Source organism: Cucumis sativus, chromosome 2, assembly GCF_000004075.3.
Source record: "Cucumis sativus cultivar 9930 chromosome 2, Cucumber_9930_V3, whole genome shotgun sequence".
NCBI lineage: Eukaryota > Viridiplantae > Streptophyta > Magnoliopsida > Cucurbitales > Cucurbitaceae > Cucumis > Cucumis sativus.
Window position 1 is genome coordinate 7,072,002 of NC_026656.2, and position 13,937 is coordinate 7,085,938.

Genomic DNA, 13,937 nt, shown 5'->3' on the forward strand with positions numbered 1-13,937 from the left:
CAAACAACATTGCTTTAAACCAAATACACAAAGTAAGATTGTAGTACAATCTTATTTAAGTAATTTAATCATTTTTTCACAATAATTATATTCACTCTTTTTGAAACAAGAATTTTTAAAAATAGTAAATTTTACAAAATATCTACAATATATAATAAATTTTATTATTGATATAATATACTGATATAATTCTACCAAGAATCTAAAAATTTAATATTTTAATTAATTTTGTTATTTTAAAAATTATCCATTAATTATATTTCAATATATAATTATCAATTTTCCACTTATGCCACTAAATTCCAAAATTTTAATTAAATATACAGTCATATATATACTTAATTAAATCATTTTTAAAAATAGTAAAATAAATTAAAATAAAAGCAAAATTTTGAATTCAATCCCTCCTGATTTTAGAAAATCTACTATTTTCTAATTTCAATTAACTCAATTATTTAAGTAACAAAATTAGCTTAATTTTATTTTTTTAATGATTTTATTATGTAAAAGATAAATATTTTATCAATTTTTCTATTTTGAAAAAGAACTCTTAAATACCTTTTTTTGGGTATTACAAAAAATCTTGAGAAATTTTTAAACAAATTCTATCATTAACATACTATAACAAATTTGTTATAGCTTCTGAAAATTTTAATTTATTTTAATTTATTTTGCTATTTTAAAAAATAGCCCTAAAATGTTTTGCACAATCAAAAAGTCAATTGGTAACTCCAAAAGCTACGATTAAGAATTGTAAAGAATGAAAAACTTGCAAGGTTGTACCAATCAACCCCACCATATAAGCATAACTTGGTTAACACAGATTCTTATTGCTGATTATACTTGGATCCCAAAAAAAACAAACAAAAAGGAACTTCACATTATACAAGACTATTAACTTTTCTATATCAATTATCTTCATTTTTGGCACAGCAAAAGATACCATTTTTCAAACTAGAGTATCCCTGACATTTGTTTTTCTTTTCTAATATTACACAGTTCAGTTTACAATAAGATTCACAAATATATTGGTCTGTTACGGAAAGAACAGGCGAGACATGGGACAAAACCTGGTAAAAATGAGATGATCCTATTGTTGATTCGTGCAAGTTCTCTGACCTTGGACGGCTGAATCTGGTTCCAAAGATTGAGGTGAGCTTCCATTCGGATTAATACATTTTCCAGCAGGTGGCAAGCAACGTTTTGAAAAAAATGCTGCAATAGTTTTTGGTCTCCGGGTGCCTTTTTCTGCCAAAAAAAAGGAAAAACAGTTAATCCATACCGAGTAAAGTATGCGTGATCGTTTTATCTCCAAAAGTCAAAATCCTTTTGCAAACCTGGAGACGGCAAAACACCATGTTTTTCCAAAATAGCCTTCTTAACCTGCACACATTACATCGTGCTTACTGGTAAGTAAGATTGAACACAAATCAAAATGAACAAACTCAAATCTAAGCAAAGTGAGAATCAAAATTTTGTTATATCAGGCAGGGACACGAACAAGCAACTAAAAGAATTCTACTCCATAACAATTTGCTCACCCCATGTATGAACTTGAATGAACAAAACAAGAAGATTATCAAAACTTGGTTCCAAAACTGTCTTACTCAAAAGCGACACGACAAAAGTACAAATTTAGAGCTAGTTCACCAACCTGCCACCGATTTTCTACAAAATCAGATACTTCCCGAACTTTATTTCGCAAATGAGTCTTTGGTACACTGGGGAACTTAAGCTGCAAAGACTCGACAACTTTGTTGATACCCTGTGAGCAAGACTGAATAGTTGATACCTGTTAAATGAGATATTGTCACTATAGAGGATCAAAAATTAAAGTACAAGAGAAGCATGTACACTTTAAAGAATCAAGACAATGCAGGCTTGCAGCTAAGAATCATGCATATAAAGACAGCAACACCACATCAAACTTCAATTCCTTGTTGAGACAAGGAAACAATTTTGATAAACTATGTTCATTTATAATTTTGATTGTGTACAACATTACGTAAAGATTTAAATACACATGCATGAACTTTAAACTTAAATGTTGGAAGTGTATATTTCTTGAAGAATATTACGTTCTTCAACAACTCAATAAAGCCAAAAGCGCAAGTTAAAATACTCAACACTTTTGTCCACAATCATTAAAATAAATAAACAATTTTAAAAAAAAAATCACCTAAGTCATCATTTTTATATATATTTAGCTTCTTGATAAAAATATTTCCAATTTTCAACAATAGGGTTTAACATTTATTTCATCCATATCTTCAGTATTTCTACCGAGCATGGTCTCCTAAATGCCCTGACTATTTCCCATGTCCCTACCATAGACCGTGTTTTCAGAAAAATATTCAGACACGCTAAATAATCTGCTTGCAATAGGTTGAGTATACATCATATGGCACTTACTCAATGGAGAGTGTCCATGGTTACTCCTATTTTGGCATCCGAAAAAATCCAATCTAAGTTAGTATTTATTCAAAATAGTTCCTGGAAGTTAATATTTAACCACTCAGGAGGCACAGAACTTACAATTGCAGTCATTTCCGAGTCAAGGATAGTGGATGTTGAGATCTGGGTACCATTGTCCTTGTCACTTGGGACGCACACCTCTGGATCTTCATCTGCCATTCCATCAACTGACATCTCTATGAGACATCCACCCGGCATCAAACACATACTGAGAGCTGCTAGGCAAGTCTGCTCTAGCTTAGATGTGCAATCAAGATCTTCAGCCATTAGCAAACTATCCTTCTCATGCAATAGATTTAATATGATCAATGGCTGATTTTTTCTAAGTGCAAGGTTTGTCATGTTGTGGAGATGCTTTTGCTGCTTTAACACGCTATAGAGCTCCTTGCCCTCCATATCTTGTTTAGAACTAGGTGTGCTCCTGACCTCATCAACATCATCAGTATCCATCCTGTCGAGTTGCACGCCCTGAAAGCTCAAAGGGATGCCGCTAGCTTGAACAACTTTTTGATAATATACTAGTTTTTTTTTAATGAAAGTAAAATGCAAAACCAATTCATCCCAGGGCCAACCCATCTAACCTCTTAGTTCATTTCGAGAACATAAAACAATGGATTTTGAAAGAAATTTTAATTCAATTCATATGTTAACCCATTTCTCTACCACCATTAAAAAACTAGATAAACTAGGCATATGTTTCACCTCATTTTCTGAGAGATATCCATCAGGGACAAAAAATCCATCTTCACTCTCTTCATCATCCTCAGCTTTTGCACATCCTTCCTCTTCTAGACTTTCTTCATCATCTTTATCACAATCTGAGAGACTTTCACCAGGATCCTCCTGCAAAATGAGAATGGAATTCATTGAAACATGAAATAATTGGTTTGTTCTCAAAAAGTAGAAATAAAAAATAAAGCTGTAAGCAAAAAATGTGGGTTTCCTACCTCTTCCCATTCTTCATCGCTGTCAACATCATAATCCAAATCTGGATCCTTTCTGAAAGGATGGCGTGGTCCAACAACATGACTGGAAAACATTTATCAAGGCCAGAAGTTTGTAAGTTTCAAAGTGAGGAAAACTGATCAACTGATGAAAATCAATTTCTTGTAATAAAAAATGATAAATATGTTTATATGTGTGTAGTAAAACTTTCATTGGAAAAAGAATGAGAATACCAATGGTCAACACTCAAAAGAGAAGAAAGGCTACAAAACAACAGCTCAAAACAAGCCTATCAGGAACAAGCCTGATATAGAGGGGCTCTCCTCCTTTGACATGGATGCCCAAAGGGGAAACATTACATCCAGCTAAAGAACAAACTTCATCCCTGACTCTTTCCATACCCCCTTAAACAACCTGTTGTTTCCCTGAGTACTCCCACAAAACAGAAAAACTACAATAAAATAAAAATGAACAAAATTGCAGATGCTACCAAGTTTGGAAATGTCTTTGCAACCTTGAACAATCTCCTCATGCTTGGTTTAGCAGATTCATTAAAGCAATAAAAGAACTGGTAACAGTTAATGTGAAGCTAACACACCTTATCTGTTTTCACTCTAAGAATAGCTACATACAATCATAATCGCCCAAGTTGATGGTATAATATAACTGAGAAACATTACACACATATCTGCCGAATTAATAATTAAAAAATATTTTGCTAAAGATTTCAAAAATAAAAGACAGGATGGTTGAGGTACTTAAATAGGTGTGGAAGATGCTAAATTCATTCAAGGAATCACTTTCGAGGCAGAAGAATATTGTTGATCTCCTCAAAGAAACAAAACAAACCAACTAAGATGCTTAGGGAACTAAATGAAAACTAGAAAATGAAATAGAAATAGTTTGGTACTAAGGTTTTGTTAACAATCAGCTTAACATTTTTAATTGAAGCCTTATTCGGTAATTCAGTGTTGGATCTTTCTTGTTCTTGGGCTTAATTTTATGTATGTCCAAATATATCCTTACATCTATCTCATAAAGCATCCTTCATAAGCAGTAGGCAATATTACTTGAGGGACTATGCTTTAAAAAAACATCTAAGAAAAATGATGAAGTTTTCTCAGATGCATATTTGATCGGATCAAATGCATAGAAGAACCACTTCCAAATATTGCAATTATGTAGGAAGAAATATAGTCTCTTGCCATTGCAATTTGCAATTACAAATAAAATTAATTAAAAGAATTAATATACCAAGACACAACGAGAAAGTGAAATTTCGGATCCTTGGTTAAGCCATATGGAAAAGGATTAGGCTAAAAGTATTGACAAGGTTAAAGATCAAAATGGAAGATCCATAATACTATCTTTTGACTAAGATTATGGGCTCAATCCTTGGTAGCCACCTACCTAATAATTAATTTCCTACGAGTTTCTTTGACACCTAAATGTTGTAGGATCAGACAGTTGTCCCATGAGATTAGTCGTGATGTGCATAAACTGGCCCAAAGACTCACACATATGAAAAAAAAAATACTATCTTTTGACAATCAAGAATCATGTCCATGCAAAACTGTAGAAAACACACAAGGATGCTTTATATCAAAAGAAATAAAGGTGGAACTATATGTGCAATTTTCATCTGGCCAGTCCCTAAATTGCCAATATTTTGACCAAGGCTCTTCCTAAAAATTAATTTGAAGAACTAAACATCCTAACTGTAGTTGATAATCATGGTACAAAGAAACTTGCCTCTTCGAAGACCAAATGCCATAAAATGCAGGTCTATAGCTCTTTGCAAACTGCAGCAACTGCTTCCCTCTGTTTGACTTCCTGACATCAAGTAAAGTACTGCATAACTCTGTCTGGCTGGTTCCAGCATCTGTAATTTGCTCTTCCCAACCATCTACAAGCCTCTCCTCACCCAATTCATCATCATTAGCTGATTCTCTGCCAGCTGAAAGTTTAAGTTCCTTAAATAATTCAGACTTTGGCTTTCGACGAATGCCCCAGTGCTTTTCTCCTCTTGATCGAATGGAACTGCCTATTAAGCGCCAAGAAGACAAATGCTGCCTGAAAGTAGGACATATCTTAAACATAAGACCTTGAGAAAGACACGGCTCCCAAAAAATAATACCAAATAAATCAAATGAATACCTGCGGATATCAACAGGAATGATCGCATCACTTGAGGAAAGTGTGCAGTCCATTAACTGTGTGCAAGCCTGCAGCACATTTTCACTTTTTTTACTCAATGGAACCGATATAATCAATTCGGTTGTTGATTGGTCATTTGGGAATGACGAACTAGGTTTACTTTTTTTAAGAAAGCGCTCCATTATGGAAGCTTGCTTCTGTAAAGAAAGTTGCTTTTTAAATTCAGCTTCTTCCTTCTCTCTGCGACGCTGCTCTTTTTCAGCATCCTCTTGCTGCTTCCTAAGTTGTTTTTTCATTTCATTCTCTTCTTTTTCTTTACGCTTTTCTTCCCTTTCTGTCACTTTTGACTCCTTTTCCTGATTTTAAATTTAAATCACTCAAAAAGCCCAAGACTTGACAAAGTTCTATTGAAGACCAAGACAAATTGAAATGCCATCACCTAAGCCCAAGGCAGGAAAATGATAAAACTTTGGTTCACATAGTACTCACATTTTGCAACTTTTCCTTTTGTTGTTCCCTATCTATTCTCTTTTTCTCCTTTTCAGCTTCCCGCTGATTTCTCTCTAGTTGTTTGACCATTAGCTTCTCTTCTCGTTTTGCTTCCTTCTCAGCCCTGAAATAAGAAGTTCAACTTAAACAAACAATATATAGGAATACAAATGTGAAGTCTTAAAGAAAATAGAAACTCATACATCTCAGTAGCAATCTTCTGTGACAAACCATCTGTAAGTAAACGGATCTTGGCTTCATCAAACACTTTACTAAGTCTATCAGATGCTTTTGTGAATTCCTGAATGCAAGTCTGATCAGTCTCTGACTTAAGTAGTGATGACTTCATGGCTGAAAGAAAACAAACATCAGAACTTAAACATGGAGAAAAAGAAGACTAAAAACTCCAGAATCAAACCATTAAACTAAGCCCCCAAAAAATCATGGAGAAGAACAGTTATAAGGAACAATGTATTCCTTCTTTTTCTCTTTTTCTGCCTCATGCTGAAACCTCAAAATTCTTTGTAATAGCTAGACTTGTGTTTTCTTCAGGAATAAATAAATAAGCACCCTAACTGTGCCCAGCCCACACCAATCATGCCTTATTTAACAAAAGGGAAAACTAGCTACGTCAGTCATTATTGCTAGAAATTGAAAAGAAAAATCTAGAAACTTAGAATTCATATCCAGCAAGTTTGAGGCGAAAGACTTAACATTTTAAATATCTTTTAAGGATGGGAATTGTTAGATTGTATATGGGTGATGTATCTCTCAATGAAAATGTACGCTTAAACTTGGAAGTGAAACCTGCATTTTATGAAAGGGACCAAACCCTCTAAAATGAATCCTAGGCCAACTTTAGCCTCAATAGTCAAAGTAATTCTAATGGATAAGAGCAGTACCAAAGATTGATAGGACCCATCTAACCTTACTACGCCAAACCTAACATAGCTCTTGTTAACAAAGTCAGATCATCTGTAATCAATCCAAAAGAGGAAAATATGCAAGTGGTTTATCAAGCACTGAAATACCTAAGAATGCCACCCTAGAAAGCCTTTGTCTTTGGTAAAACTAGCAATCAGCGTTCACAAGATAGATTGAACAGGTTCAAAATTAAAAGAGATTTATTTCTAGATATTGTACAAATGTTAGAAGAAACATAGTGACATGGAGGAAAAAACCCAAACAAAATGGTTCTTACAAGTAATGATGAAGCTAAATTTAGAGCTTTGAGCACATGAATTTGACTCAATAATTCTTGAAAAATTAAAAACATCACTACATGATTCAATAGAAAATACTTGATAAGCACGCATCAATTATGTCCACCATAACTGTCTGAAGCATGGCGAGAGGTGAGATCAACCATCACTTACCAAAGAGAAAATAGAAGGAAAAATTGTCTCTTGTATACTCTACTTACAATAGTTCAGATGGAAAACATTCTGACCGAACCTCTACATAACCAATGTTTGAAGATTTAAAGTTCAAGTTCATTTTAATTAACATTTACTAAGTTGAGGGGAGTGTTACTTGAGGATCCATTAACTTTACACATACAGACAAGTCCTTCTAAAAACTATTTGGAGAGACAAAGAGAAAATAATCACGTAACATCATTTACATGAACTTGATCTAGTAATGATTACAAGTTACAAACCCACAGACTAAAAACTAATCATGTAACCAAACATAATACAGCTAAAAGAGATTCCAAGGATAATGGTCAGTGAAAAGAAATCTTGAGTAGGTCTGACAATCTAAAATCAGAAGGTGGTCCAATTGAACCTGATTCCATGAAATGCCAACTGCTGCCATTTTACCTTTAAACTCTTATCCACAGATTGTATTTAATCCCACATCATAGACCTGAAATGTCTACAACCCACAATCTTTTTTAAAACGAAAAAATGTCTTCATTGATATAATGAAAAGAGCCTAATGCTCAAATTACAAAGAGAAACTGTTCGCCCATAATGATAAATGTGTTAGATGGCTAACAAATAAATCAAGTTCATTCATACATGATGTTACAACTTCTTCTCTTTCAATCTAACTAGATCCCCGTGTTTATTATATATCACCCTTAATTTGTAGACAGAAATGTCATTTATTGTTTCTGCTATCCAAGAAATCACAATGGAGAGAGCAGAGCAAACGCAGAAAAGGAAATAACAGCAATTACACAACCAAAGCGGCAGTTACAAACTTAAAAAATGTGAAAGGAAAAGGCATCAATTGGGCAAATTTCCATAACAAACGGAACAAGAAGCAACAGTCAATTTTCTACAGATCACTTATTGAACCCAAACCCAGAAGGGTGAAAAACAAACGAGTTAGTATTTAAATACAAAAAAAAAAAACGTGCCTACCCGAGAGAACAGTGACCCTCTCTTGAATCTTTTTCCGACATGTACGACGAATGTTCAGTATTCCACGGGTGGATTTCGGCATCAACTTTAGATCCCTGGTCTTTAAAATTAACAAGGAAGATGAGCATGAAGCACTGGAAAATAGCTAAAAATACATATTGAGAAGTTCAACCAAAGAAACCACTTGACATAAAATTTCTCAGAAAGCCATCAGATATAAAGAACAAGGTGGATATAAAGGTACCTCCCAACACCAAAGACACTCTCTAGAGACGTCTTCTAAAACATCCGCATCGGCGTTAGGCACGCCGTACATAACCCTCCGACCAACAAAAAGAACAGAAGCTTTTACTGATGCAACAGTCACTGCTTCCACAACACCACCATTATCAATCTTCTTCATCTTCTCATAAATCTCATCAACAAGCTTCGAGAGTGATAGTTCACTCTCTTCCATAAGAGCAGCAACAATGGAATCACTAGAACTACATTGGCCCAAATCAAGATCCACTTTCTGACACTTAACTTCATCGTAGTACTTAAACAAACTGTCAATCTCCCTCTGAATACCCTCGATCCTCGCCTCTCTCTCTTCCTTTTCCAAAGACACTATTTCCATGCAACCCCTCTTCCGCTTCTGGACCTTCCGTGGCCGAGCTTGGGTATCCGTCGAAGAAGGTTTGGAAGACTCATCCAGGTCCATTACCACCGCATCCATACCCAAGAAACTAGACATGCAAAAGGGAAAACAGAAGAAACCCTAAGAATTGAGACAGAGGAAGAAGAGAAAAAGGAAATTGAAATGTGAAAGAGGGGAAAGAAAAAGAGAAAAGAGTGGAGGAAGGAGAGTCCACAGTTGAGAATTACCTCGAGAAATCAGGAGGATGGGGATTGAGTTGTTGGTTCAGAACTGTTTGGCTGTGTTCTTGATTTTGGAAGAAGTGGGTGGGAGAGAAATGGGTATGGCTTTGAGAAGAAAAAATAATAATTTAAGTGAATAAAGATATATAGTATTGGAGAGAATAAAGAAAAAAATGGAAATTAAAAATTAATTTTCCCGCCAAAGGAAATTGGCGTCGATTTGGCTCCAAAATTGGCCTCGCTTGGCGCGACAGGGTTCTATCCCGTGCGAAACCTCTACACTACACCAAATCCATTTCCCTCTTCCATTTCTTTACTTTTTCCTTTTTTCTAAATTATATCAGATATCCTAATTTACAAATATATATGTATATATATATAATAAAACTCTTAATATTTACTGTTCGTATAACAAAATAAAAAAAAATTCATGTAATTGGTATAACTTTGAGTTTATTTTTTCTCATATTCTTTTTCTTCTTTTTTCTCATATTCTTTTTTCATTATCAAGATCGTTTAAATTAGGTACAATAGATCGTTTAAACTAGGTACAATATCGTTTTTTGTGCGTGTAGACAATTAATCACATGGTAGTTTTGTTGTTTTACGTTGTGTACTTGTGGGTTTTTTTCATTTTTCAAAATTGTTTTATATGATGTAAATATTTTTTCATTTTGTTTTATTTTTTAAAAAAAAAATTCCTATAAAAAAACTGTAAACAAAAGGAGAGTTTTTAAAAAAAACAAAATAAATTAAAATATCTACAAGTTATAGCAAAATTTTGAATTTTATCAATGATAGTCTTCTATCACTGTACCATATCAATGACTATTAGTGATAGAATTTGCTATAAGTTATAGATATTTTCTAAAATTTGCTAGTTTTGAAAATTCTCCTCCACAAAGATTTCAAAAACACTTTTTTTTTATGTTAAAATTGTTATGGTTAGTTTTAGATAAAAGCAATTGAGGAGTGTTTGCTCAATTGTAATGAAATTGAAATGTAATTGTAATATCAAACTTATCTCATTCATATAATTTTCAATTTAACCATCTTTTACATTGTTTTCAAGTTTTAGGATCCTATTTTTGTTCTATCCTCGATCTTCACTTATTTCAAACACCCTTCTTATTATCAACCATCGTGATTATATTCTCTTTCTAAACAATCTCTTAGGCTCTTATGGTAATGATTTGGTTTTTTGAGTTTTTGATTTTGAGAAATAATCTTAATAGACACTACTTCCACTCCTAAAAATTTTCCTTTGTTTAATCATTTAGCAATGGTTTGAAAAACAAGTCAAATTTTGAAAACTAAAAATAGCTTTTAAACATTTTTGTTTATTTTTAGATTTTTGATGAGAATTCAATCATTCTACTTAATTTTCAAAAACAAAACGGTTACCGAGCAGACTTTAGTGTTTTGTTTTCAATACCCCTCAACTTTTAGAAGTTTCAAAAATAATCTTAAAGTTTAAAAGAAATACAAAATATTCTAATATATGAACAAAAACCATTAATATACATTGTTGGAAAGCTGTCATCACACGTTTAGGAAAATTGCCGTAGAGAAAATAGAGACCTAGCACTAGTGGTGATTAGGGGTTTTCACGATTCGGTTTCAAGCTAAAATCGCACCGAACCAAAAAAATTAAAAAAATCATATAAAGCCTAACCAAACCATGTGTCAAACTGTATGCATATGTGTTTCGGTTTTGGTTCGATTTAAATCTCAAAGAATCTTAGGCCACCAAAGCATCAAGTTTGATAAAAGTGGCCTTTTTGTTTTAACTCCCAAACAATCTTGGACCATTAAATCAGTGAGTTATATGAAATTTTCCTTTCTATTTTAGATTTCATTGGATATCGGGTCAACATATTTAATTTAGTTTTAGAAACAAAACCTTTATGAAAATAATACAACCAACCACAACCCTTATTAACTTTAAATCAAGAGTTGTATAAGAGTCAAAGATACAATTTTTAATACAAAGGCCTAACAAAAAGAAAGGTCTTCACAGCCTTCAACCTTCACAGCCTAGCTTGCTTGCCTTCTTCAACCCAACTTGGCCTCAATTCCTTACAATATGAGGAAGAGAAAGATCTTAAAACATAAGTTAATGACTTAGTAAGTGATAGTTTTAAATACTTTTTTTGAGAATACAATTTATAAATCACTTTCATTTCATAAATACAGGCTCAACGCCTCATTTCAATAAATCGTTAAATCGTAAAACACGCATAGACTATGACACAATTTTTGGGTTTTAGCGACGTAAAGTTTTTGTAAAGAGTTTTAATGACACAATTTGTGCGTCATTGAAGCCCTTGTCAAGATTGTGTCATTGATACCCTTACCTTGACGCAATAAATATATCACAATTTTCTATAACTCGACACCAATATATTGTCATCAATACCCTTACATTGACGCTTTAAATGTGTCATTGTGATCTATAATTCGACATCATTATATTGTTATTAATACTCTTATATTGACACTTTAAATGTGTCACATTTATCTATAACTCGACATAAAAAAATGTCATTTTTTCATTATTGACGACACTTATTTAGTGTCATGTTTAAATGTTTCATTACACGTTTTGTCAAGAAATGTGCTCTCACGGCATTGTTTCTGTTTAATAAATGCTTATATTTCGACATTTGTTTAGTGTCGTTATTTTTCAATTCACAACACATATTTTTCTATAATATGTTTACTTATTTCAACATTTTACTACTGTAAAAAAAATTGAAATACATATTATTCAACATCACACACATAGAAATATATATATTGATAATAGAAAGTATAAATTACATTGTCAGTAAAAGTTTTATAATAATCGAAAAGATAAGTTAACTCTCATACATGTATGTGTGGCCTAATCTAACCAAACTAATGCATAAATGAACTTGTTCGATCTCATGATTCTTCAATTAACTGCAAATTTGCCAAAAATGAACCTTAGTCAACATTCATTAAATATATGCCAAACAAATTTCCTTCTTAATAAGCGGACAAACGAACTTTTCAAAATAAGCCAAGGTTCTTAATAAAAGACGAAATAAAGGACACAAAATTAAAATAAAAACACTGAATATATAAGCATAAGCATACTCTATAAATGTTGCAAATGTAAGTTTCAATTCACAACTTACTGTTTAACTAAAAATGAGTTTCGAGCATGATGTTCTTGACTAACATCTGTACACATAAGTTCGGGTTGTAAGAGCATCCTTTGACTATTATAGTTCACAATGATTTAACTACGTTTGTGCTAAAATAAATTGGATAAGAAAGCGTTAAAAGAACTTGCAAAGCATCAAACCTTGATGGCAGCATTACTAATTTCAATCGTCTAATTTAACTAATTTCAATTCTTGATGGCAGCATTACTGAGTTCTTTCATTTGACTATCAAACCTCTTTTGCATTTTCAATATTTATGATCTTCCAATAACTTGTGCAGCTACAAAATATCATTATTTGGATTCCCATCAATTGAGATTGAACAGGATTCAACATCAAGAGGTTCCCTTCCTTGTTGCACCTTGACATACAACAAATCATTTTCACTACAATGAATCATCAGATTCTATAAAGATAATTCAAATACGCTTCTTACCTCATTATAGTCCTTTAATTTCATATGATTCTGTCAACTTTACTCTTTCCATTTCATGCACATCAAATAAGCTTCAACTTCAACCAAACTCTTACAGGTTAAAACTCCCACATCATGCTCCATAACATAATTGAACAGAAGTTTAGAAACTGGGACATGATATGAGCTAACTTCAGTATGCTTGGGGTGATGTTTCAACCACTCTATTAAAAGAACACAATTCTATCAACATAAAGATACCCATTGAAATCAAATAAAGTAAGTACTCTCTTTTGGCCACTTTATGTCGTTCTTGATCATAATAACTGTATGTTGTACTCTTATTTACCAAACAAGAAGCAAGAGCAGACACACAACTAGTGTACTACTTCCAAACCAAAAAATAAGGCAAACTTAAAACACGAAACAAAAACAATAATGATATGAGATACAACAAAAAATAATATTATATATTCTCAGTAAAAATAACTAACAAAACGAGTAGATAGATAAGATATTAAGATAAACAAGAGGTATGTTCCTCTCATTGTAAAATTTGTCATGTGAAATATAAGCCCAACTACCCAAAGCAAGTAATAGAAAAAGAAAAGTAAGCAGAAACTATAGGTACGTTGGTGTCCATGTATCTTGATTTGTGAAGAAAAAAAGAAAAAAGTAAAGCAACGCGATGAGGGAACCCATGAGCATATTTAGCATAGGCCCAGGGGAAGTCCCCTCAAATTTATCGTTTTTATATAATATATATAAAAGAAAACTATTGTAGTTTAGTGGTTACTCTACTTGTAAGCCTCTTTTTCACCATTTTTCTTTTTTTTTCCAAATTACAACTCTTCTCCTCCTAAATTAAAGTTATTCAACTTCATTCATTTTATTATTATTATTTTTTTTTATAAAACTTCAACATTTTTTTTTTTGAACATTTTTTTCTTCTTCTTAACATATTTTCAAAACAAAGTTTTTGTTTATTTATTTATTTTTCTTTTTATTTGTAAGCTTGTTGTTTTATTT

At 32.6% G+C, this 13,937-nt stretch overlaps 1 protein-coding gene across 3 annotated transcripts; it reads right to left on the reverse strand.

Annotated features, from left to right (window-relative positions):
* Window positions 1-800: 800 nt before the first annotated feature.
* LOC101217579 (chromatin assembly factor 1 subunit FAS1) lies at window positions 801-9,440 on the reverse strand. 3 transcript variants are annotated; one of them, XM_004138842.3, is made up of 13 exons: window positions 9,306-9,440; window positions 8,683-9,166; window positions 8,439-8,538; window positions 6,270-6,417; window positions 6,067-6,190; window positions 5,578-5,933; window positions 5,173-5,493; window positions 3,423-3,504; window positions 3,178-3,318; window positions 2,536-2,943; window positions 1,655-1,792; window positions 1,338-1,383; window positions 801-1,248 (listed from the first exon to the last, which is right to left on the reverse strand). In XM_004138842.3, exons 2-13 carry the CDS (start codon window positions 9,154-9,156, stop codon window positions 1,091-1,093), a joined length of 2,496 nt encoding a protein of 831 aa, XP_004138890.1. In that variant the 5' UTR covers window positions 9,157-9,166; window positions 9,306-9,440; the 3' UTR covers window positions 801-1,090. The 3 variants fall into 3 exon arrangements, with proteins under 3 accessions (XP_004138890.1, XP_011649028.1, XP_031737033.1); XM_011650726.2 differs by having other exon boundaries at window positions 8,683-9,198; window positions 9,306-9,395; XM_031881173.1 differs by lacking the exons at window positions 801-1,248; window positions 1,338-1,383; window positions 1,655-1,792 and adding an exon at window positions 2,169-2,438 and having other exon boundaries at window positions 8,683-9,198; window positions 9,306-9,399.
* Between the last annotated feature and the right edge of the window lie 4,497 nt (window positions 9,441-13,937).